The 27,306-nt window shown below is 44.6% G+C and overlaps 1 protein-coding gene across 1 annotated transcript in view; it reads left to right on the forward strand.

Annotated features, from left to right (window-relative positions):
* The first annotated feature begins 399 nt into the window (after positions 1–399).
* Positions 400–27,306, forward strand: part of RNF150 (ring finger protein 150) — a 166,405-nt gene continuing 139,498 nt past the window's right edge. Inside the window, exon 1 of the mRNA XM_044300698.1 lies at positions 400–1,043. Coding sequence (XP_044156633.1) covers positions 599–1,043 — 445 coding nt within the window. The 5' untranslated portion in view covers positions 400–598. The remainder of the gene's footprint in view (positions 1,044–27,306) is intronic.

Consider the following 27,306-nt stretch of genomic DNA (forward strand, 5'->3'; position numbering starts at 1 on the left):
AAAAAGAGGGACATTTAAGGATCAAAGAGGGACTGTCCCCAGGGGTGCGCCACCAATGAGGCCCCCCGCCTGAGGCGGCACCAGGTAGGGGCAAGACGAGGGCAGTAGAAGGGCCATGGGCAGTGAGCGCTTTCATTGTGGCAAAGGGGTTAGGTTAAGAAATTGGCGCTGTTTCATTTTTGGCCTCAGACAGCAGAAAGGCTAAGTGCACCCAAAAGAGAGACACTCGGGAGGCACCGGAGTGTATCTGGGCCTATAAGACACCCATTGCCCTGTCCATAAGTCCACCTATGGGGCACAGAAGCGCAGTGTGGTAAGTGTGCAGTCCCCAGTGACAGCCTGCAGTGCCCGTCACCCGCCAGGCTCCTCCCATGTAACCATCCACAAGCTGGGCGGAGGAGGAGGCAGACACGGGCAGGACCCAAACACTGGCTGGGTGTCCTGGGAAGACGGGGGCCGCCGACCGCAGCACCGGCCATCACCGGGCGGCGCAGGGATACTCGGTGCTGTGCGGGGCGGGGAGAGCTCCGGCCGCAGCAGCCAATGAGCGCCACGTCTCCGGCTGTGACATATGCAGCAGGCAGAGTAGCAGATAAAGATGGCAATGTCTCTGATCCAGGCATGCCGCAGCCTGGCGCTCTCCACCTGGCTCATCTCCTACTGCTTCGTGCATCTGCTCTGCATGGACTTCACGGTGGCGGAGAAGGAGGAGTGGTACACGGCCTTCGTCAACATCACCTACCAGGACCCGGCCAACGGCACCAACCGGACGGAGAAGAGCGAGTGCGGGAGGTACGGGGAGCACTCCCTCAAGCTGGACGCCTGGGGCTTGGCGGTGATGCCCTCCCCGCAGGACAGGCTGGCCTGTGACCCGGCCGCTAAGTTCCCGGTGCCAGCCCACGCCGGGAGATGGGTGGCCCTGATCCCTGTGGGCAACTGCACGTGTAGGGATAAGATCCGACATGCCGCCCTGCACAACGCCTCGGCCGTGCTCATCTACAACGTGGGATTCGGGAATGACACCATCACCATGTCCCATCCAGGTCAGTGCTGCCAGTCATCAACACTGCCCACATGGCACTGAGGGTGCTGCTGCCAGGGATGCCTTGTGTGCCAGGCTGCTCCATGTTATGTGTACTACAGGTGACTGCCCACTGCTTCTTCATGTGTACCAGGGGCACCATGTTATGTGTACTACAGGTGACTTAATGTGTGCCAGGGGGCACCATGTTACTGTGTGCTACAGGTGACTTAATGTGTGCCAGGGGGTACCATGTTATGCGTACTACAGGTGACTGCACTCTGCTTCTTCATGTGTACCAGGGGGCACCATGTTACTGTGTACGACAGGTGACTTCATGTGTACCAGGGGGCACCATGTTACTGTGTACTACAGGTGACTGCACACTGCTTCTTCATGTGTACCAGGGGCACCATGTTATGTGTACTACAGGTGACTTAATGTGTGCCAGGGGGCACCATGTTACTGTGTGCTACAGGTGACTTAATGTGTGCCAGGGGGTACCATGTTATGCGTACTACAGGTGACTGCACTCTGCTTCTTCATGTGTACCAGGGGGCACCATGTTACTGTGTACGACAGGTGACTTCATGTGTACCAGGGGGCACCATGTTACTGTGTACTACAGGTGACTGCACACTGCTTCTTCATGTGTACCAGGGGGCACCATGTTATGTGTACTACAGGTGACTTAATGTGTGCCAGGGGGCACTATGTTGTGTGTACTACAGGTGACTTAATGTGTGCCAGGGGGCACTATGTTGTATGTACTACAGGTGACTTAATGTGTGCCAGGGGGTACCATGTTATGCGTACTACAGGTGACTGCACTCTGCTTCTTCATGTGTACCAGGGGGCACCATGTTACTGTGTACTACAGGTGACTGCACACTGCTTCTTCATGTGTACCAGAGGGCACCATGTTACTGTGTACTACAGGTGACTGCACACTGCTTCTTCATGTGTACCAGGGGGCACCATGTTACTGTGTACTACAGGTGACTTAATGTGTACCAGGGGGCACCATGTTGTGTGTACTACAGGTGACTTAATGTGTGCCAGGGGGCACCATGTTACTTTGTACTACAGGTGACTGCCCACTGCTTCTTCATGTGTACCAGGGGGCACCATGTTATGCGTACTACAGGTGACTGCACACTGCTTCTTCATGTGTACCAGGGGGCACCATGTTACTGTGTACGACAGGTGACTTCATGTGTACCAGGGGGCACCATGTTACTGTGTACTACAGGTGACTGCACACTGCTTCTTCATGTGTACCAGGGGGTACCATGTTACTGTGTACGACAGGTGACTTCATGTGTACCAGGGGGCACCATGTTATGTGTACCACAGGTGACTGTACACTGCTTCTTCATGTGTACCAGGGGTCACCATGTTATGTGTACTACAGGTGACTTCATGTGTACCAGGGGGCACCATGTTATGTGTACGACAGGTGACTGTACACTGCTTCTTCATGTGTACCAGGGGTCACCATGTTATGTGTACTACAGGTGACTTAATGTGTGCCAGGGGGCACCATGTTACTTTGTACTACAGGTGACTGCCCACTGCTTCTTCATGTGTACCAGGGGGCACCATGTTATGCGTACTACAGGTGACTGCACACTGCTTCTTCATGTGTACCAGGGGGTACCATGTTACTGTGTACGACAGGTGACTTCATGTGTACCAGGGGGCACCATGTTACTGTGTACTACAGGTGACTGCACACTGCTTCTTCATGTGTACCAGGGGGTACCATGTTACTGTGTACGACAGGTGACTTCATGTGTACCAGGGGGCACCATGTTATGTGTACCACAGGTGACTGTACACTGCTTCTTCATGTGTACCAGGGGTCACCATGTTATGTGTACTACAGGTGACTTAATGTGTGCCAGGGGGCACCATGTTATGTGTACTACAGGTGACTGCACACGGCTTCTTCATGTGTACCAGGGGGCACCATGTTATGTGTACTACAGGTGACTTCATATGTACCTGGGGGCACCATGTTACTGTGTACTACAGGTGACTGCACTCTGCTTCTTCATGTGTTTCAGGGGGCATCATGTTACTGTGTACTACAGGTGACTGCACTCTGCTTCTTCATGTGTTTCAGGGGGCACCATGTTATGTGTACTACAGGTGACTGCACACTGCTTCTTCATGTGTTCCAGGGGGCACCATGTTACTGTGTACTACAGGTGACTGCACTCTGCTTCTTCATGTGTTCCAGGGGGCATCATTTTACTGTGTACTACAGGTGACTGCCCACTGCTTCTTCATGTGTACCAGGGGGCACCATGTTATTGTATACTACAGGTGACTGCACTTTGCTTCTTCATGTGTTCCAGGGGGCATCATTTTACTGTGTACTACAGGTGACTGCCCACTTCTTCTTCATGTGTACCAGGGGGAACCATGTTATTGTGTACTACAGGTGACTGCCCACTGCTTCTTCATGTGTACCAGGGGGCACCATGTTATTGTATACTACAGGTGACTGCACTTTGCTTCTTCATGTGTTCCAGGGGGCATCATTTTACTGTGTACTACAGGTGACTGCCCACTTCTTCTTCATGTGTACCAGGGGGAACCATGTTATTGTGTACTACAGGTGACTGCACACTGCTTCTTCATGTGTACCAGGGGGCACCATGTTATGTGTACTACAGGTGACTTCATGTGTACCAGGGGGCACCATGTTATGTGTACGACAGGTGACTGTACACTGCTTCTTCATGTGTACCAGGGGTCACCATGTTATGTGTACTACAGGTGACTTCATGTGTACCAGGGGGCACCATGTTATGTGTACGACAGGTGACTGTACACTGCTTCTTCATGTGTACCAGGGGTCACCATGTTATGTGTACTACAGGTGACTTAATGTGTGCCAGGGGGCACCATGTTACTTTGTACTACAGGTGACTGCCCACTGCTTCTTCATGTGTACCAGGGGGCACCATGTTATGCGTACTACAGGTGACTGCACACTGCTTCTTCATGTGTACCAGGGGGTACCATGTTACTGTGTACGACAGGTGACTTCATGTGTACCAGGGGGCACCATGTTACTGTGTACTACAGGTGACTGCACACTGCTTCTTCATGTGTACCAGGGGGTACCATGTTACTGTGTACGACAGGTGACTTCATGTGTACCAGGGGGCACCATGTTATGTGTACCACAGGTGACTGTACACTGCTTCTTCATGTGTACCAGGGGTCACCATGTTATGTGTACTACAGGTGACTTAATGTGTACCAGGGGGCACCATGTTATTGTGTACTACAGATGACTTCATATGTACCTGGGGGCACCATGTTACTGTGTACTACAGGTGACTTAATGTGTGCCAGGGGGCACCATGTTATGTGTACTACAGGTGACTGCACACGGCTTCTTCATGTGTACCAGGGGGCACCATGTTATGTGTACTACAGGTCACTTCATATGTACCTGGGGGCACCATGTTATGTGTACTACAGGTGACTTCATGTGTACCAGGGGGCACTATGTTACTGCGTACTACAGGTGACTGCACACTGCTTCTTCATGTGTTTCAGGGGGCACCATGTTATACTATAGGTGACTGCCCACTGCTTCTTCATGTGTACCAGGGGCATCATGTTATTGTATACTACAGGTGACTGCACACTGCTTCTTCATGTGTTCCAGGGGGCACCATGTTACTGTGTACTACAGGTGACTGCACTCTGCTTCTTCATGTGTTCCAGGGGACATCATTTTACTGTGTACTACAGGTGACTGCCCACTGCTTCTTCATGTGTACCAGGGGGCACCATGTTATTGTATACTACAGGTGACTGCACTTTGCTTCTTCATGTGTTCCAGGGGGCATCATTTTACTGTGTACTACAGGTGACTGCCCACTTCTTCTTCATGTGTACCAGGGGGCACCATGTTACTGTGTACTACAGGTGACTGCCCACTGCTTCTTCATGTGTACCAGGGGGAACCATGTTATTGTGTACTACAGGTGACTGCACACTGCTTCTTCATGTGTACCAGGGGGCACCATGTTATGTGTACTACAGGTGACTTCATGTGTACCAGGGGGCACCATGTTATGTGTACGACAGGTGACTGTACACTGCTTCTTCATGTGTACCAGGGGGCACCATGTTATGTGTACTACAGGTGACTGCACACTGCTTTTTCATGTGTACCAGGGGGCACCATGTTATTGTGTACTACAGGTGACTGCACACTGCTTCTTCATGTGTACCAGGGGGCACCATGTTATTGTGTACTACAGGTTAGGGATCGACCGATATTGATTTTTTAGGGCCGATACCGATACCGATAATTTGTGAACTTTCAGGCCGATAGCCGATAATTTATACCGATATTCTGGGAATTTTCATTTTTAAAAAAAAATAAAAATTCCCACAAATCTGCTGAAAATTAATGTTTATTGTTAATGTGTATTTTTTTTTGTAAATCTTTCTTTTTCATTTATATTTAATATTTTGGTGTTTTTATTATTTTTTTTTGTAACTTTTTTTTTTAAACTAACTTTTAGCCCCCTTAGGGACTAGAACCCTTGTCCTATTCACCCTGATAGAGATCTATCAGGGTGAATAGGAGCTCACACTGTCCCTGCTGCTGTGTGCTCTGTGCACACAGCAGCATGGAGCTTATCATGGCAGCCAGGGCTTCAATAGCGTCCTGGCTGCCATGGTAACCGATCGGAACCCCAGCATTACACTGCTGGGGCTCCGATCGGAGGAGCAGGGGAGAGGGGATCCTGTGGGGGGGGGGGGGGGGGGGCGCACTGCGACTGGGGTGGGGGGGAGGGGGGGCGCACCACTGCTTAATACTGGGGGGGAGGGGGGGCGCACTGCGCCACCAATGTCTGATACTGGGGGGGGAGGGGGGGCGCACTGCGCCACCAATGTCTGATACTGGGGGGCTTGGGGGGGCGCACTGCGCCACCAATGAAGCTTAATCTCTAATTTATTAATATACAGGAGGCAGGAGCTGGCTGCAGGATCACATAGCCGGCTCCCGACCTCTATGAGCTGTAGCTGCGATCCGCGGCATCTGAGGAGTTAACTACCGCAGATCGCAGCTACAGCTCATAGAGGCCGGGAGCCGGCTATGTGATTCTGCAGCTCCCGCCTCCTGTATATGAATGAATGATAGATTAATCTTCATTGGTGGAGCAGTGGCCATAGCTCCTCCCCTCCTCCTGTCCCCTGTACTTTTATTGGCGGCAGCGGCAGGAGCAGCACAGGGGGAGGAGACACTGCTCCTTCTCCCCTGTGCTGCTAAGGGGAACACGGAGAGCGCTGACAGCAGCGCGATCTGTGTTCCCCATACACTATCGGAATATCGGCAAAATAAATGCCGATACCGATAGTGTTCAAAATCCTGAATATCGGCCGATAATATCGGTAAATCCGATAATCGGTCGATCCCTACTACAGGTGACTGCACACTGCTTCTTCATGTGTACCAGGGGCATCATGTTATGTGTACTACAGGTGACTGCACACTGCTTCTTCATGTGTACCAGGGGGCACCATGTTATACTATAGGTGACTGCCCACTGCTTCTTCATGTGTACCAGGGGCATCATGTTATTGTATACTACAGGTGAATCATGACATTACACTACTTCTTCATGTGTGCCAGGGGCATTGTGTTACTGTACACTAAGGGGGTGTCAAGACACCTCTATTCTTCATGTGTGCCATGGGCATCGTGTTATTATTAGTGTTGAGCGAATCGAAGTCCACAATAAATTTTGATTCACTGTGAAGGCAAATTTACTCGTGCTTTGTGGTAGTGAATCCATTTTACTTGAAATAGTGTAAAAAAATAAAATAAAAAATTATACTTACCGCCATCTTGCATGAAGATCTCGCACAAAATCCCATGCGTGGTGACATATGATGTCACCATGCCAGTCGACATGATGCCATAGCCCCAGAACTTCAAGCCAGATGGTGGCGGCCGGCCCATCGCGAGCAAATGGAGGTATGATTTATTTTATTTTTTTAATTTGACACTCTATTACTACCAGATGCTGCGATCATCTATGAACGCGGCATCTGAGGGGTACAATGACGAGGAGCGGCGCAATCACCGCTCCTCATCGTTGCACCCACTACTTACAAAGAAATGCGCTACATGATGAAATCATTCTTCACAAAGCAAATTTTTTTGTAAAAGTCGGCGAAGCAGCCGAATTGCATTTTGGAATACTTTGCTCATCTATTTATTATATACTAAGGGGGAGTCAGGATGCCACTCTATTTTTTCATGTCTACCGCAGGATTTCACATTACGGTATACCACCGATGACTGAGGACACCACACTACTTAAAGGGGTTATCTCATGACTAATGTAAAAATGAAAATCAGACATCATATAGTACATGACAACCTCCTTCCAACAAAACTAGAACCAGCCCTGTACCTCCCATGGATCCAGAGATCTCCCCATTCATTGCTCTGCTAGATCTATATCAAGCTGGCAGCTCAAGGGGAGTGTCTTTTCTGCTGCAGATCAGGGGGCGTGTCCATGCTCTGCCTATCACAGCTCAGGAGGCAGTTGAAGGATGAAACTGAGCATGTGCGGCCTTCTCAGTGAGCAGGACAAAGAAATAAGAAAAGAAAAAAACAGCAGGTGGCGCTATATAGATACACTTTATTAAATTACATGCAGTTACAAAAGTACTCAGATGCAGGTGCTGGTTCGAAAACTGTAGAATATTTTTTTTTGTGGGACAACCCCTTCAATGTCTACCAGGGGGCATCGTGTTATTGTATACTACAAGTGAATCATGACTCTACCAGTACTTCTTCATCTGTACTAGGGGCAATATATTAATGTATACTAAAGGTTAAAACATGAATAGGTATACAGTCATGCAGGTATGCACATAAAATAACAAATGTAAATATAATTTTGTATACATATGAAAGTATCGCCAATAATCACATTGTAAGAAAATGGGTAGGTTCACCCATCAAAACATGAGTATAGCCTGTTATGTTAGAAATAAAAAATATGTTGAAAAAAAATATTGTATGTTAAAAATGGGTCACACTTGGAAGAAAGTTTCAACCATGAAATATACAACCAAATCACAAATGTAATAATAATAATACATCAGTACGGGTCCATTCGCACATCCGCAATTCTATTCCGCATTTTGCAGAGCGAAATTGAGGACCCATTCATTTTGGATTCGGAAATGCGGACCCACACCTCCGGGTCCTGATTTCTGTTCCCGACTGCACATTGCTGGTGTCCGTGTTTTGCGGATCCCGTGTGAATGGACCCTAATACAGTAAACCACCTATGGACTATATCTGTTTACTCAGAAGCTATGCATGCAAGTTTGAGCAGGGCTGACAATATATGTATAAATACAAATAATACATAGCTCACAAACCTCCCCAATATCAGTATGACTTCCAGTAGTCAATATTACTAAGTATGCAAAGACAGGAGATATAGCTCACTGATGCCCCCTTCAGTTATATAAAAGTATCATAACAGCATCATTGCTGCTCAATCCCTCACAGGTAAAACTCTGGGATGCTGCTACCCCAGCCCGCATTTCGGTGACTCCCAGATGAAGGTATTGGCTGGTATAGTCTATGGGTGGTTTACTGTTACTGCTGTAGCATTATTATGCTTATTGTGATTTGGGTATGTATCTTGAGGTTGCTGCTTTCAAGTGTCTCATTTTTAACCCATTGATGCAATTTGGACGTAACTGTAGGTCCAAATTAGGGATCGACCGATATTGATTTTTTAGGGCCGATACCGATAATTTGTGAACTTTCAGGCCGATAGCCGATAATTTATACCGATATTCTGGGAATTTTCTTTTTGTAAATTGTTTGGTTTTGTAAAAAAAATTTTCATTGATACTTAAAGGGAACCTGTCACTGGGATTTTGTGTATAAAGCTGAGGACATGGGTTGCTAGATGGCCGCTAGCACATCCGCAATACCCAGTCCCCATAGCTCTGTGTGCTTTTATTGCTTTAACCCCTTAAGGACACATGACGTATCGGTACGGCATGTTTCCCGAGTCCTTAAGGACACATGACGTACCGGTACGTCATGTGTTGTTCCGATCACTGCCGTGCGGCCGGCTGTGATCGGAACAAGGTGCCTGCTCAAATCATTGAGCAGGCACCTCGGCTAAATGCGCGGGGGGGTCCCGTGACCCCCCCATGTCCGCGATCGCAACAAACCGCAGGTCAATTCAGACCTGCGGTTTGTTGCGCTTTCTGCAGTTTCTGATCGCTGCGGTCCCTGACCGCGGCGATCAGAAACTTTAGTGTGGCGAAAATATATATTTGTCACCCCCCCTGCACCTCTGAATGATTTTAGCCCGGTGGGAGGTGCAGGGGGGGTGTTGCGGGCGGTGGGGGCGGTGCGGGAGGCGGGCGGTGCGGCAGGCGGGATCGCGATCCCCCGCCCGCCTCCTATTGCGTAATCGTTGGTGTACAGTGGGTATACCAGGGTGCCAGCACATTGCTGGCACCCTGGTATAAACGGCTGACATCGGTGATGCGATGTCAGCCGTTTAACCCTTTCCATTCAGCGGTCCGTACGGACCGCTGTATGGAAAAAGTTAACAGTAAGAGGGAGCTCCCTCCCTCTCCGATCGGGGGGCTGCAGTGCCTTTGCAGCCCCCCGATGGAGAGGGAGAGAGCCCCCAGACAGCCCCCCCAGAGCCCCGTCCTTACCCTTCCCCGTCTGCGCAGTTCTGACCATAACTGAGCAGACGGGGAAGGTTCCCATGGCAACAGGACGCCTCTCAGGCGTCCTGCTGTCCATGGTGCTGAACAGATCTGTGCTGAAAGCATAGATCTGTTCAGTGTAAGTAAAATATAGTACAGTGCAATATATATTGTACTGTACTGTATTATACAGACATCAGACCCACTGGATCTTCAAGAACCAAGTGGGTCTGGGTCAAAAAAAAAAGTGAAAAAAAGGTAAAAATCAAAAAACACATTTATCACTGATTAAAAATTAAAAAAATTAAATTCCCTACACATGTTTGGTATCGCCGCGTCCGTAACGACCTGATCTATAAAACGGTCATGTTACTTTACCCGAACGGTGAACGCCATAAAAATAAAAAATAAAAAACTATGATGAAATTGAAATTTTGTCCACCTTACTTCCCAAAAAAAGGTAATAAAAGTGATCAAAAAAGTCGCATGTACGCCAAAATTGTAACAATCAAACCGTCATCTCATCCCGCAAAAAATGAGACCCTACTTAAGATAATCGCCCAAAAACTGAAAAAACTATGGCTCTTAGACTATGGAAACACTAAAACATCATTTTTTTTGTTTCAAAAATGAAATCATTGTGTAAAACTTACATAAATAAAAAAAAAGTATACATATTAGGTATCGCCGCGTCCGTATCGACCGGCTCTATAAAAATATCACATGACCTAACCCCTCAGGTGACCACCGTAAAAAAATAAAAATAAAAACGGTGTAAAAAAAGCCATTTTTTGTCATCTTACGTCACAAAAAGTGTAATAGCAAGCGATCAAAAAGTCATATGCACCCCAAAATAGTGCCAATCAAACCGTCATCTCATCCCGCAAAAAATGAGACCCTACTTAAGATAATCACCCAAAAACTGAAAAAACAATGGCTCTTAGACTATGGAGACACTAAAACATTTTTTTTGTTTTAAAAATGAAATCATTGTGTAAAACGTACATAAATAAAAAAAATTGTATACATATTAGGTATCGCCGCGTCCGTGACAACCTGCTCTATAAAATTACCACATGATCTAACCTGTCAGATGAATGTTGTAAATAAAAAAATAAAAAACGCTGCCAAAAAAGCTATTTCTTGTTACCTTGCCGCACAAAAAGTGTAATATAGAGCAACCAAAAATCATATGTACCCTAAGGCTACTTTCACACTAGCGTTCGGGCGGATCCGTTCTGAACGGATCCGCCCATAATAATGCAGACGGAGGCTCCGTTCAGAACGGATCCGTCTGCATTATATTAGCTAAAAAAAGCTAAGTGTGAAAATAGCCTGGGACGGATCCGTCCAGACTTTCAATGTAAAGTCAATGGGGGACGGATCCGCTTGAAGATTGAGCCACATTGTGGCATCTTCAAACGGATCCGTCCCCATTGACTTACATTGTAAGTCTGGACGGATCCGCACGCCTCCGCACGGCCAGGCGGACACCCGAACGCTGCAAGCAGCGTTCAGCTGTCCGCCTGTCCGTGCGGAGGCGAGCGGAGCGGAGGCTGAACGCCGCCAGACTGATGCAGTCTGAGCGGATCCGCCTCCATTCAGACTGCATCAGGGCTGGACGGCTGCGTTCGGGTCCGCTCGTGAGCTCCTTCAAACGGAGCTCACGAACGGAAACCCGAACGCTAGTGTGAAAGCAGCCTAAACTAGTACCAACAAAACTGCCACCCTATCCCGTAGTTTCTAAAATGGGGTCACTTTTTTGGAGTTTCTACTCTAGGGGTGCATCAGGGGGGCTTCAAATGGGACATGGTGTAAAAAAAAACAGTCCAGCAAAACCTGCCTTCCAAAAACCGTATGGCATTCCTTTCCTTCTGCGCCCTGCCGTGTGCCCGTACAGTGGTTTACGACCACATATGGGGTGTTTCTGTAAACTACAGAATCAGGGCCATAAATAATGAGTTTTGTTTGGCTGTTAACCCTTGCTTTGTAACTGGAAAAAAAAAATTAAAATGGAAAATCTGCCAAAAAAGTGAAATTTTGAAATTGTATCTCTATTTTCCATTAAATCTTGTGCAACACCTAAAGGGTTAACAAAGTTTGTAAAATCCGTTTTGAATACCTTGATGGGTGTAGTTTCTTAGATGGGGTCACTTTTATGGAGTTTATAATCTGGGGGTGCATCAGGGGGGCTTCAAATGGGACTTGGTGTCAAAAAACCGGTCCATAAAAATCAGCCCTCCAAAAAACAAACGGCGCACCTTTCCCTCTACGCCCCGCTGTGTGGCCGTACAGTAGTTTACGGCCACATATGGGGTGTTTCTGTAAACAGCAGAGTCAGGGCAATAAAGATACAGTCTTGTTTGGCTGTTAATCCTTGCTTTGTTAGTGCAAAAAATGGGTTAAAATGGAAAATTAGGCAAAAAAATGAAATTCTCAAATTTCCTCCCCATTTGCCAATAACTCTTGTGCAACACCTAAAGGGTTAACAACGTATTCAAAATCAGTTTTGAATACCTTGAGGGGTGTAGTTTCTTAGATGGGGTCCTTTTTGGGTGGTTTCTATTATGTAAGCCTCGCAAAGTGACTTGAGACCTGAACTGGTCCCTAAAAATTGAGTTTTTGTAAATTTCTGAAAAATTTCAAGATTTGCTTCTAAACTTCTAAGCCTTATAACATCCCCAAAAAATAAAATATCATTCCCAAAATAATTCAAACATGAAGTAGACATATGGGGAATGTAAAGTCATCCAAATTTTTGGGGGTATTACTATGTATTACAGAAGTAGAGAAACTGGAACTTTGAAATTTGCTAATTTTTCCAAATTTTTGTTAAATTTGGTATTTTTTGGTGCAAAAAAAATAATTTTTTTGACTTCATTTTACCAGTGTCATGAAGTACAATATGTGACGAAAAAACAATCTCAGAATGGCCTGGATAAGTCAAAGCGTTTTAAAGTTATCAGCACTTAAAGTGACTCTGGTCAGATTTGCAAAAAATGGCCTGGTCCTTAAGGTGAAATAGGGCTGTGTCCTTAAGGGGTTAAAAAAAGGATTTCATACATATGCAAATTAACCTGAGATGAGTCCTGTATGTGAGATGAGTCAGGGACAGGACTCATCTCAGGTTAATTTGCATATGTATCAAATCGTTTTTTTTCCACAATAAAAGCACACAGAGCTATGGGGACTGTATATTACGGATGTGCTAGCGGCCATCTAGCAACCCATGTCCTCAGCTCTATACACAAAATCCTGGTGACAGGTTCCCTTTAATATTTTGGTTATTTATTTTTTTAAGTTTTTGTTTTGTTTGTTTTTTCTAACTTTTAGCCCCCTTAGGGACTAGAACCCCTGTCCTATTCACCCTGATAGATCTCCATCAGGGTGAATAGGAGCTCACACGGTCCCTGCTGCTTTGTGCTTTGTGCACACAGCAGCATGGAGCTTACTATGACAGCCAGGGCTTCAATAGCGTCCTGGCTGCCATGGTAACCGATCGGAGCCCCAGGATTACACTGCTGGGGCTCCGATCGGAGGAGCAGGGGAGAGGGGATCATGTGGCCACTGCCACCAATGATTAATACTGGAGGGGGGGGGGCTTGGGTGGGGGGGCGCACTGCGCCACCAATGTTTTTAATGTGGGGGGCGCACTGCGCCACCAATGATTAATGCTTGGGGGGGGGGGGGCCACTGCGCCACCAATGACGTTAAATCACTAATTTTATCATATACAGGAGGCAGGAGCTGCAGAATGACATAGCCGGCTATGTGATCCTGCAGCTCCCGCCTCCTGTTCAATTTGAATGAATGAGAGATTCCTCTTCATTGGTGCCGCAGTGGCCACAGCCCCTCCCCTTCTCTTGTCAAAGTCAAAATCCTCAATATCGGCCGATAATATCGGTAAAACCGATAATCGGTCGATCCCTAGTCCAAATTGTAAGCGACTTACTGCATTTGGACGTACAGTCACGTCCAAACTGCTTACCGGGGCTGTGACACTATAAAGTGTCACAGCCCCGGAGTCACCTCTCTCCCCGAGAACAGAGACACCAGGGAATATCTGTCATATCTGTTCATTTATAAGTCATTAAAAAATGCAAAAAATAAAATCTACACATAAATGGTATCGCCGCATCCGTAATGACCTGATCTATAGAAGTATCATGTTAGTAACTCCGTGCGGTGAATGCCGGAAATAAATAATGTAAACACAATGAAGGAATTGCTGTTTTTGTCCCTCACCTCTACAAAAATATAAATAACAAGTGATCAAAAAGTCATATGTACCCCAAAATGATACCAATAAAAACTACAGCCCGTCCCGCAAAAAACAAGCCCTCACACAGCTACATTGGTGAAAAAATAAAAATGTCATGGCCCCTAAAATCAATTACATGTTAGAAAATCCTGATGTCGTTCCTTCCCTTCTGAATGCTGCCGTCTCCCCAAACAGCGGTTTACGACCACATATATAGTGTTGCCGTATTCAGGAAAGAATGCATAACAAATTGTGGGGTGCATTTTCTCCTGTTACCCCTTGTGAAAATAAAAAAATGGGGCTAAAGCAACATTATGTTGGAAATAAAAGTTAATTTTTCATTTTTACAGCCATTGTTGGGTCAAAGCATTCACTTCACTCATAGATTTATTCTTTGAGGGGTGTAGTTTCCAAAATGTCACTTTTTGGGGTTTTCTTTCCAGGGGTACCTCAGGGTCTCTTCAAATGTCACATGGTGCCTGAAAAATATTCCAGCAAAATCTGCCCTCTGTTAACAATATGGTGCTCCTTTCCTTCTGCGCCCTGCTGTCTGCCCATACAGCAGTTTACGATCACATATGGGGTGTTTCTGTAAATAGCTGCATCAGGGTAATAAACGGGGTGGATTTGATTTAAATCAAACTGATTTAAAACATGATTTAAATCACTAGTCAGTAAGGCTTGATTTAAATCATAGTTTTCTACATAAAGACTAATTCTTGTTGGTATAACTTATAATATGCAAGTAGATGAAGATTTTTAGAATAACAACTTTTCATATTAGTTTGATTAGGTTGATTCTGTATTCATAGGTTTGTAGAAGTTAAGATTAAGGTATTTTCTCAACTCTGTTCATGTTATAACATTTTTGCTGTGAAGAAGAGGCATGTGATCTCTGCTGAGTCAAATTCAGTTTTGAGAACTGCAAAAGTAAACCAAGCATCTGTGATAATATCTTGTAGGCAGAGAAACTGCCCAATAATCTTACAAAAACCTCTGGAAGAGCATGACATTGTGAATGGATTAATGGAATTTATTTTTCAAAAAAATTAAACATTATTCTACATAATTAAAAAAACTAATCTTTATTTCATGATGGAATAACCTTTGGATGGTAATATATTTTCCTCAAAAAGCATTTTATATAAAAAAAATCTGATTTAAATAAAAAAATCAAATTTTTTTTTTTTTAAATGATTTTTATCCACCTTGGTAATAAATATTGAGGTTTGTTTGGCTGTTAACCCTTGCTGTGTTACAGGAAAAATTTATTAAAATAGAAAATCTGCACAAATTTTTTCCCCCCTCCATTTTGCTTTAATTCTTGGTGGAATACCTAAAGGGTTAACACAGTTTTAAAAATCAGTTTTGAATAAATTAAGGGGTTTAGTTTCTAAAATTAGGTCATTTATGAGTGGTTTCTACTATGTAAGCCCCAAAAAGTGACTTCATAACTGAACTGGTCCTTAAAAAAAGTGGGTTTTGGCAATTTTCTTAAAAAATATAAAATTTGCTTCTAAGCCTTCTAACTTCCTAAAAAAATAAAATGGCATTTATAAAATGATGCCAATATAAAGTAGACATATGGGGAATGTAAAGTAATAACCATTTTATGAACTATCACTATCCGTCTTAAAAGCAGAGAAATCCAAATTTTGAAAATAGCAAATTTTTCTGAATTTTCTATAAATTTTGAATTTTTTTTATGCATAAAGGTAAAATGTATCAACTAAAATTCACCACTAACATAAAGTATGATGTGTCACGAGAAAACAGTCTCAGAATGGCTTGGATTAGTAAATGCGTTCCAAAGTTATTACCAAATAAACTGACACGTGTCCGATTTGAAAAATGGGGCTCTGGCATTTGGTCCAAACTGTCTGTCGCTTGAAGGGGTTAATATACAGTTTTATATGTTTTTATGTGTCAATAAAGTGAATTACTGATTACTAACATAACCGGTGGTGCTGGGCGATTAATAGGATCAATTTGTCTTTTTAGTTTCTGATATTTTTTTGAAAATCATCATATCAAATCTTTTCTTCTGGAGCGGTGTATCATCGTAGACTGTGTAGTTGTATCAGTCCTGGTGCAGGCGGCATGGACGCTGAAGAGGCCAGGCACAAGTCAGATGGGGGAAAAAAACAACTCCTTGCCTTCCAGCACCTTTTGAACTGCACAACTTTATTGACACGGCACATGGAGTACATCATTGCTATGGCTGACCTGGTCCAAGAGCAGTGTTCAGTTCCCACCTGCAAGTGGACAGAGCAGAACCTCTACAGCAGCCATCGGAGCAGCATCTGGAAGTAGCGCTGGCACCAGCAACCTGCTGACATAATGAGGCTGTACAGGGTCCGCCTGTGGACGCCATGGTGCAGTACAGGGTCTGCCTGCTGACATAATGAGGCTGTACAGGGTCCGCCTGTGGACGCCATGGTGCAGTACAGGGTCTGCCTGCCGACACAATGGTGCAGCACAGGGTCCGCCTGTGGACGCCATGGTGCAGTACAGGGTCTGCCTGCCGACACAATGGTGCAGCACAGGGTCCGCCTGTGGACGCCATGGTGCAGCACAGGGTCCGCCTGTGGACGCCATGGTGCAGCACAGGGTCCGCCTGTGGACGCCATGGTGCAGCACAGGGTCCGCCTGTGGACGCCATGGTGCAGCACAGGGTCCGCCTGTGGACACGACGGTGCAGCACAGGGTCCGCCTGTGGACACGACGGTGCAGCACAGGGTCCGCCTGTGGACACGACGGTGCAGCACAGGGTCCGCCTGTGGACACGACGGTGCAGCACAGGGTCCGCCTGTGGACACGACGGTGCAGCACAGGGTCCGCCTGTGGACACGACGGTGCAGTACAGGGTCCCCCTGCCGACACGACGGTGCAGTACAGGGTCCCCCTGCCGACACGACGGTGCAGTACAGGGTCCCCCTGCGGACGTCACGGTGCAGTACAGGGTCCGCCTGTAGACACGAGGGTGCAGTATAGGCTGTAAAGTTGCCTAAAACATATAACTATATTATATAAAGAAAATAGTCACTTTTATTTGTGTTTTTGGCATATCTTTTAGTTAATTTAGCAAGAAAAAATAATAATTATAATAATTATCCATAAAGTTGAAAGCTTTTGGGTTATGCCATAATCGCCCAGCCCTAATAACAGGCTGCAGTGACTCATTTGTTGATGTGATGTATACTACTGGTTACTTAGGACACCAAACTTCCCAGAAGAAGCAGGACTGCCAAACTGGAGTTTGGTAGGACCAGCCACATGTTGATGGCGTCTGCTGTGTTGTCTTCCAGTGATGGTCTATATGCCTCTGGTATTAGTAGGTTTCCGAGCAGTCAGCCACATTTCAAAGGCTTCCATCTGCATGTAAAAGGTATTGTGTACATGAAAATCCAGGGAAAAATATAGAATAGTCATTTTTATTTATTCGGTTACCTTTTGTAGACTACAGGTGCCCTTCAGGACTACAGAACGATGTTGAAGGACAGCCGAGAATCTTATGGATGTAAATAGACTAGGCCTCGTTGATTAATACAGCCTCTGCTAAATGTTATGGTTGCCCAGAGCAACTAATAGGAGAGCATGCTTCATTTTTTTAGTGCAGTTTATAAAATGAAAGCTGAGCTATCCTTGGTTATCAAGGGGTTGTCAAGTTCTGATATAGGACCACGACCATGGAGACTGTGCTGTGCTCAGGATCCATAGAGAAGTTCTTACATGGAGACGTAGATGTGTAATCCTAGTCCTTGCATGCATTGTATGTACACAGGGAACCTGACAGCCACTTTAGGTGCCCTCACAGAGAGCCTGTGGACATAATCTGCTATTGTGGCGTTTTCTGAGAACGTTCTGTGTGAAGCTGGCTGTGTCCGCAGGAGAAGAGTCAGGCACTGCCAACAAAGAGTCCTGCTTGTTCATGAGCTCCTGCTTCCCCATTGTCACAGCGGGTGCTCGCACAATAAATAATTCATGTCACTGCTTATCTGTAAAGACACTAATGGATGGGTATTCCTCCTTGGTGGAGGGTTTTTATTGATGTCCTCGTTTGGCTTGATTACTTTTTGAAGAGGGCCCTTCGATGTAGGAGAGCTTGGAGAGTGTATAGCGGAATATGCTGTCCTGGTACCTTTATAGATGAAATGCTTCTTACTGAGCATTTTTTATGTAAAAAAAAAATGTGTTAGACCTTTATCGGTCTATTAGTGCTTAGCATGGTGCGTATTAGTGGGACCAGGACATCCTAATCATTCAGATGCAGATGTTTGCTGATATTGTATTATTTGATGTCATTTTTACAATAGAGTTGGCAGATAGCTTTTTGTGGGTAGGCAATAGCACTAGCTGAGATTTAGGAGCTGGTTTGTCGGCCCCCACACTGAGGTCAGGGATAGAAGTTGGAATTCCCAAGGGATCATCAGTCATAGTCTCTGACCTTGTAGGTCAGGGATTAATATAGATTGTTTGTACAGTGTTTCTGTGTGACAGTTTTTTATTGAGTCGAGTCTAAAAAGCAGCTTTTTTCGAAGACCTGTTTACACTGGCCAAGTTTGCTAGTGATTAGTGGGAAGGAAGCATTCCTTCCCGGCAAGCACCTGCTTATCAGTGCTGGAGATTTACATGCTTCGATCTCCTCCACAGTATGGGGAGGCGCGATCTCTAATGCCATTGCTCGTTTCCATGCAGACTCGTTGTTTCACGGCAGCAGATCGTGTTTACACAGCACCATCTACTGTTGGCAAGCACCTTTTTTTGTGACCACGTGAAAGATCTATCATTGAATAATCGGCGGCACTTTTACACTGCCAGATAACCACTAAAGAGCGTTCCTATGAACCCTTGTTAGTGATGATCAGAATCGATCCGTTTAAACTGGTCCTTAAAGGGGTTGTCTGGGTTCAGAGCTGAACCCGGACATACCTCCATTTTCACCCCGGCAGCCCCCCTGACAGGAGCATCGGATCAGTTCATGCTCCGATGCTGTCCTTTGCCCTGCGCTAGATCGCGCAGGGCAAGGGCACTTTTGTTTACAATACCACACTGCCGGGCAGAGGCTTCCATGCGGCAGTGTGTTTGGTGACGTCACCGGCTCTGATGGGCGTTCTTTTACTGGCTAGGGCAGCGCTAAAGCCCGCCCATCAGTGCCGTTGACGTCACTGGGATTTCTGGTAGCCCCATGGAGAGCCTGGTTTGTCACCGGAACTCTTGAAAATGCCTTTGCCCTGCGCAATTTAGTGCAGGGCAAAAGAGAGCATCGGAACACGAACTGCTCGGATGCTCAAGTCAGGGGGGCTGCCTGGGTGAAAATGGAGGGATGTCCGGGTCCAGCTCTGAACTCGGACAACCCCTTTAAGCGTGACCATACACATTAGATAAAAGTAGGTTGATGGTTGAACAATCATCTGGGGAGCGCTCATTTCACAGACACGGCCATACGTATTTTAGTCTATATTGGCCATCAGTGATGGTCAGTTTGCAGTGTTCGCCAGCGAACACATGCGGGCTGCCATCTTTAGTAAGGTAGACTTACCCGTCCGGCGATGCACAGGTAAGCCCATACCTGTGCCTGTGCCGCAAGCCGGTCTGAAATCAAATGCGGTCACCGGAAGCAGGCAGTTCTGAGAACAGCCGCCAGGGGCCTTCATCAGGCTGTTCTCGGAACTGCCTGCTCCTGGTGACCGCATTTGATTTGAGACCGGCTTGCGGCACAGGCAAAGGTAAGGGCTTACCTGTGCATCGCCGGACGGGTGAGTCTACCTTACTAAAGATGGCAGCCCGCATGTGTTCGCTGGCGAACACTGTGAACTGACCATCACTGTTGGCCATTACAGTGTTCAGACTGACTATACATGTTCAATGAAACTGGGCAATGGACGAAAGATCTTTTCTTTCTTTCTCTCTTTTCAGACGATGATGGTCTGTCATTGGTCGGCTAAAATCCTTCTTTCTTCAATTTCACCTGGTGAATGATCCTTTTGGTTGAAATCGTCTAATGTACGTGGTTACCTTGCAGACAGATACATCAATACTATGAAGGACCATAAACCTTTTGTACAAAATTCTGCTAATCTGAATATACATCAGGGCTTCTTGGTGCAGTAGCGACATGAGATACAGTTGTGGTTTTGAAGGGAGAATTACGCTTTACGGGTTTGTTCAGACATGGCAGATATGGTGTGGATTTCTCTGCCTTTTAATTACAGTTGGGTAATCCGCAGCGTATCACAAGTACCAGTAAAGTGGATAAGATCTGATGAAATCTCATTTGCATGCCGCAGAACAATAATCTGCTGCGGGCGTTCATCCTTGGTGTAGATTTTGTAATCCTCGCCTTGTCTATGTTGTGGGTTTCCAGTGGAACAAAAATTATGACAGGCATTCCATTGCAGAAAATGAGCCTCTTGTGACCGTACCCTATTCACATGGCCAGTCTGATAATGGATGCCATGACTGAATAATGTCAGACTGTGCAACTGGTAACACCCTGCTGGACCTTCATTGCAAACTGCTAGCAGTACATTCAAGTCATAAAAATAGATGCCCCAGAATAGTTATTTCGAGGGGTTGCAAGTATGTGCTACAGCAGGTCACAAGTCCCCTTTAATACAGGTCCCCCTGTATGTTGTTGGTCTTCTTTGTCTCGGTTGAGCTTTGTTTTGCTCTCTTCACTTCAAATGGGAGAATACATCATCAAAAAATGCTACTGTGGTTTTTAAGAGGCTTTCGGTCTTATACAACAGTGTGATCTTGCAGCTTTTTATCAGCAGTTAAGCCCCAGCCCAGTGCTTGGTGAGAATGTGCTATAAAGGTCCCACTGTTACTGATTTCCAGTCCGTTATCGCCTCAATCTTCTGATTTCTGCGCGGTGTCTCTGTCAGCCTTTATCTGATTCTTCTCCACTTGCTGTATGTCTAGAACTGCACAGTAAATCATTAATACTCTGGTACTCAGGTATCACTTTTCAGGTGTCGTCTAAACTCTGGTTACAAGAGCCACAATCTGCAGAAGTTCATTCCTGCCTTTCAGTATGTCTGCGACTGAATACAACTAAAGCTGGCCATACTTGGCAGATCTACATTGGCCGAGGCTGCTGAAACTGGTGGGTCTGTCCGAACATCTAACGTATAGCCTATATAACAACCCAGTGAAGCCACACAGAATTGCATAATACCTACATAATATAGTGTATAGCAGAATTCTAAATTACAGACAACTATCTCATTAGCAAAAAAGATCTCTTTATTAGATACAGATAGATAAAAAAACATATACAATGGAGTCCCCACCATTTCAGTGGGACTGAGAAAGTGAAAGAGGGACAACTGGAATGAGACTAAATGTATAAAGTATATAAGGTGAGCACAAGAAAAATATCCTCCTACTAATGACACATACATTACATAATAAAGTGCTTGAGAGAGGAGAGAAACAGGTAGTTGGATCTCTACTACCGGTTGCACATGTATAAATATAAAAGTGCATCAATCATTATAAAGTCACACACAGGTATAATATGATGCTAAACCTGTGGCAGTGAAATCACGAGGCAATCTTATAGAAGAGAACCAAAAAACCTAAAACAGGCTTACCAATACATGAACAAAGTGTAATCACGCCTCTCATATGAATAATAAAGAGTTTAAAGGGATTCTGTCACCAAGTTTTGGGCTATAGAGCTGCGGACATGCACGGCTAGATTGCCGCTAGCATGTCCGCAATATATCTGTCCTATAGGGCTGTGTGGTTTTAATTTCTTTAAAAAAGGATTTTATAGATATGTAAATGAGTCTTGTATGTGTCCAAGAGGCTGTACTAACCTTCCTGGTGCCCAGCCACGCCCGCCTGTGAAGGAGCCCTGCACCGCCTATGTCCTCCGAATCTCCTCCTTTCATCAACTATAGATTGCCGTAATCTCGCGATGCACGAGCTCGCACATGCGCAGTGCCGTTATAGTGTTCCTTCCCTGTGCTGGCATCAGCCTCAGGGAAAGAACTGCGCATGCGCGAGCGCGAGATTACGGCAATCTATAGTTGATGAAAGGAGGAGATTCGGAGGACATAGGCAGTGCAGGGCTCCTTCACAGGCGGGCGTGGCTGGGCTCCAGGAAGGTTAGTACAGCCCCTTGGACACATACAAGACTAATTTACATATCTATAAAACCACAGAGCCCTATAGGACAGATATATTGCGGATATGCTAGCGGCGATCTAGCCGTGCATGTCCGCAGCTCTATAGCCCAAAACTTGGTGACAGAATCCCTTTAAGCAAGAGAAAGTGGAGGTAAACGGATCTCCACTGCAGGCTGCTCATATATGAATATAAAAAGCTCATAACACATGTGCAGTAAAGTATATTAGACTTGTAATAGTAAAATCATAAGGCAGCCATATAGGGGAAAGCCAGAAAGACCTCAAACAAGCTCAGCAGTACATGAACAGAGTATAATCGCATCTCCCATACCAGTGTCCCTCACCCAACCAACGCGTTTTGCTGAATGGCCTCGTCAGGGGAAGTGAGGGACAGTGGGGTGGTTGCTTTATATATACACACAATCTGTATTCAAGTGAAATCACCTACATGGCGTCCACATTGTTTCCCTACATGAAGCGCGCTTGCATCCCCAAGGCTACTCCCATCTCACCTCACATGATCATCAATACCGACCCTCATTGGCGCTAATAATCTCGCACCTAGGATCGCGTTGTTTCCTATGTAGTAAATGCCAGGCACCAATATGGCCGATAATGCGATGACATCACGGTCACATGAAGAAACCACATGACAGCGGAAAATAATTAGATAACCTGCGATCGTGGGATCGAGAGGGGAGTAAGGTATATTATAGCAGAAAAGTCTACCAAGTGAATAATAGAAATAAAGAGCGCTTTTTATATATTTACTAGAAATATCTAGATCCGGGTATATGTCCATGCAGGTGAAACCACAGAACTAAAGAATAAGGCCAGGTTCACACATAAGGGTACCCGATAAGCGCTGTTTACAAGCGTGCTTATTGGGCGTTTACCAACGTGCGAGTGAAACAAGCAAACGCCCATTGTCGCGCGTTCCCGCTAGATCTATGTGCCGGAATGCGCGACAATGAGCCCCAAAGAAGCTCCTGTACTTCTTGGGGCGTCGGGCGATCGTACGCGCTGTAAAACGCTCAGGTGAGAACCATGCCCATAGGGAATCATTGGTTCTTGCCTGTTGAGCGTTTTACAGCACGTAGGAACGCGCTGTAAAACGCTCAGGTGTAAACCCAGCCTTAGGTGTACGGAACACTACAGATATCACAGGAAATAAAAATATATATGGATCCAAACCCATTACAAAATATCATATAGCTATAATATGGGAACAAATACATATTAATAATTTTCTTTATCGCCAGGTGTAGTACCTACAGTGAGGTCCATAAATATTGGGACAGACACAATTGTAAAATTTTTGGCTCTATACACCACCACAATGGATCTGAAATGAAACGAACAAGATGTGCTCTAACTGCAGACTGTCAGCTTTAATTTGAGGGTATTTACATCCAAATCAGGTGAACGGTGTAGGAATTACAACAGTTTGCATATGGGCCTCCCACGTGTTACGGAACCAACAGTAATGGGATAAATGGCTTCTCAGCTGTTCCATGGCCAGGTGGTGGATGACCAAAGAATTATTTCCCTGGTGACGAAAACACCCTTCACAACAGTTGGCCAGATCAAGAACACTCTCCAGGAGGTAGGTGTATGTGTGTCAAAGTCAACAATCAAGAGGAGACTTCACCAGAGTGAATACAGAGGGTTCACCACAAGATGTAAACCATTGGTGAGCCTCAAAAACAGAAAGGCCAGATTAGAGTTTGCCCAACGACATCTAAAAAAGCCTTCACAGTTCTGGAACAACATCCTATGGACAGATGAGACCAAGATCAACTTGTACCAGAGTGATGGGAAGGGAAGAGTATGGAGAAGGAAAGGAACTGCTCAGGATCCTAAGCATACCACCTCATCAGTGAAGCATGGTGGTGGTAGTGTCATGGTGTGGGCATGTATGGCTGCCAATGGAACTGGTTCTCTTGTATTTATTGATAAGAGTTTCGGGCAATATTATCTTCTTATATTCAGCCAAATGCTTCAGAACTCATAGGCCGGCACTTCACAGTGCAGATGGACAATGACCCAAAGCATACTGCAAAGGCAACCAAAGAGGTTTTTTTTAAGGGAAAGAAGTGGAATGTTATGCAATGGCCAAGTCAATCACCTGACCTGAATCCGATTGCGCATGCATTTCACTTGCTGAAGACAAAACTGAAGGGAAAATGCCCCAAGAACAAGCAGGAACTGAAGACAGTTGCAGTAGAGGCCTGGCAGAGCATCACCAGGGATGAAACCCAGCATCTGGTGATGTCTATGCGTTCCAGACTTCAGGCTGTAATTGACTGCAAAGGATTTGCAACCAAGTATTAAAAAGTGAAAGTTTGATTTATGATTATTATTCTGTCCCATTACTTTTGGTCCCTTAACACGTGGGAGGCACATATGCAAACTGTTGTAATTCCTGCACCGTTCACGTGATTTGGATGTAAATACCCTTAAATTAAAGCTGACAGTCTGCAGTGAAAGCACATCTTGTTAGTTTCATTTCAAATCCATTGTGGTGATGTATAGAGCCAAAAATTATAGAATTGTGTCGATGTCCCAATATTTATGGACCCGACTGTACCCCTAGAAAATAAATTATGTTTAAAAAATAACCCCATATGTACAAAATACCCCCCTATATATAAAAGAGAACAGGGGTACAAATTATAAATATACACGTGAATAACATTTAATCACATTAATATAAAAAATATAAATATATGTGGATTTACAAATTAGTTTTCTATTTAGCCCAATTTATCGAACCACATACATTTTACCAGAAGACGGAACAGCGAATAATGTGGACTCTCTAGGGTTTAGCTATATGTACCATCATTGGGACATATCGCCAGGTATAATTGTAGTGATAATGTTTGGAATACCGTACAATACCTTGGGGGCTCCCTCAGTTCCCTACTTATATAAACATATATTCAAATTGGACTCCTGTATGAATAATATAAACTGACCCATTATGAATTGGATACATATATATATATATAATTTTTTTTAACTATCTGTGTATGAATTTAATTTATTAATTAATTATGGCGTATTCACTGATACCTATGCATGAAAAATATAAACTATTTGATCCACTATGAATTATACCTGCATAGGCATCTAATTAAGTAATCAATTATGTTATATGTGTTGATATTTCACATTGTTCTATTTATATGGTAGGTTTAAAAAAAAAAAAAATTGGCACTTTCACTTTTGCACTTTCACTGTGTGGCACCTTGCACTTCACGTGAGCTGTGCATGATTCTGCACGCATTTGTTTGTGTGCGGCGGATTCATGCACGACCTTGTTTTTATAGGTTTGCAAATATTTTTTTTCTTCACATTCAATTTTATTTTTTGTTATGGCAATGTTGTGCACAATGGTGACGCATGTACTACCTGTCTGGATGCATGCGGTACCATATGCGCACATAATATTTCATCGTATAGATATGACACATGATTTGGAGTCGATGTATGATTTTTTTTTTATAACATTATTCACATAATTATAAGCATTAGATACTTTCTACACAATGTGCATTTATCTACAGGGTGTTTAGTTAATATTCTTTGCACTTTTTGTATATTATTATATATATTTATATTAGTGTGATTAAATGTTATTCACGTGTATATTTATAATTTTTACCCCGTTCTTTCTCTTATATATAGGGGGTATTTTGTACATATGGGGTTATTTTTTATAAACATGATTTATTTGCAGGGATAGGTACTACACCTGGTGATAAAGAAAATGATTAATATGTATTTGTTCCCATATTATAGCTATATGATATACTGTAATGGGTTTGGATCCATAGACGTCTTTTTGCGGTGATATCTGTAGTGTTCCGTACACCTAATTCTGTAGTTCTGTGGTTTCACCTGCATGGACATGTACCCGGATCTAGATATTTCTAGTAAATATATAAAAAGCGCTCTTTATTTCTATTATTCACTTGGTAGACTTTTCTGCTATAATATACCTTACTCCCCTCTCGATCCCACGATCGCAGGTTATCTAATTATTTTCCGCTGTCATGTGATTTTCTCATGTGACTGCGACGTCATCGCATTATCGGCCATATTGGTGCCTGGCATTTACTGCATAGGAAACAACGCGATCCTAGGTGCGAGATTATTAGCGCCAATGAAGGTCGGTATTGATGATCATGTGAGGTGAGATGGGAGTAGCCTTGGGGATGCAAGCGCTTCATGTAGGGAAACCATGTGGACGCCATGCAGGTGATTTCACTTGACTACAGATTGTGTGTGTGTGTGTGTGTGTGTGTATATATAAAGCAACCACCCCACTGTCCCTCACTTCCCCTGACGAAGCCATTCGGCGAAACGCGTTGGGTAGGTGAGGGACACTGGTATGTGATTATACTCTGTTCATGTATTGGTGAGCTTGTTTGAGGTCTTTCTGGCTCTCCCCTATATGGCTGCCTTATGATTTTACTATTACAAGTCTAATATACTTTACTGCACATGTGTTGCCAGTTTTTATATTCATATATGAGCAGCCTGCAGTGGAGATCCGTTTACCTCCACTTTCTCTTGCTTAAGCACTTTATTATTCATATGAGAGGTGTGATTACACTTTGTACATGTATTGGTAAGCCTGTTTTAGGTTTTTTGGTTCTCTTCTATATGGTTGCCCCGTGATTTCACTGCCACAGGTTTAGCATCATATTATACCTGGGTGTGACTTTATAATGATTGATGCACTTTTATATTTATACATGTGCAACCGGTAGTAGAGATCCAACTGCCTGTTTCTCTCCTCTCTCAAGCACTTTATTATGTAATGTATGTGTCATTAGTAGGAGGATATTTTTCTTGTGCTCACCTTATATACGTTATGCATTTAGTCTCGTTCCAGTTGTCCCTCTTTCACTTTCTCAGTCCCACTGAAATGGTGGGGTCTCCTTTTGTATATGTTTTTGTTTTTTTACATGTTTTTTTTATATATCTGTATCTAATAAAGAAATCTTTTTTGCTAATGAGATAGTTGTCTGTAATTTATAATTCGGCTATATACTATATCTATGTAGGTATTTCGAACATCTAATGTGTATAGTGACCTCCCATCTCTCCCACTGACAGCTGAT

Source organism: Bufo gargarizans, chromosome 1 (assembly GCF_014858855.1).
Source record: "Bufo gargarizans isolate SCDJY-AF-19 chromosome 1, ASM1485885v1, whole genome shotgun sequence".
In the NCBI taxonomy this organism is placed as follows: domain Eukaryota; kingdom Metazoa; phylum Chordata; class Amphibia; order Anura; family Bufonidae; genus Bufo; species Bufo gargarizans.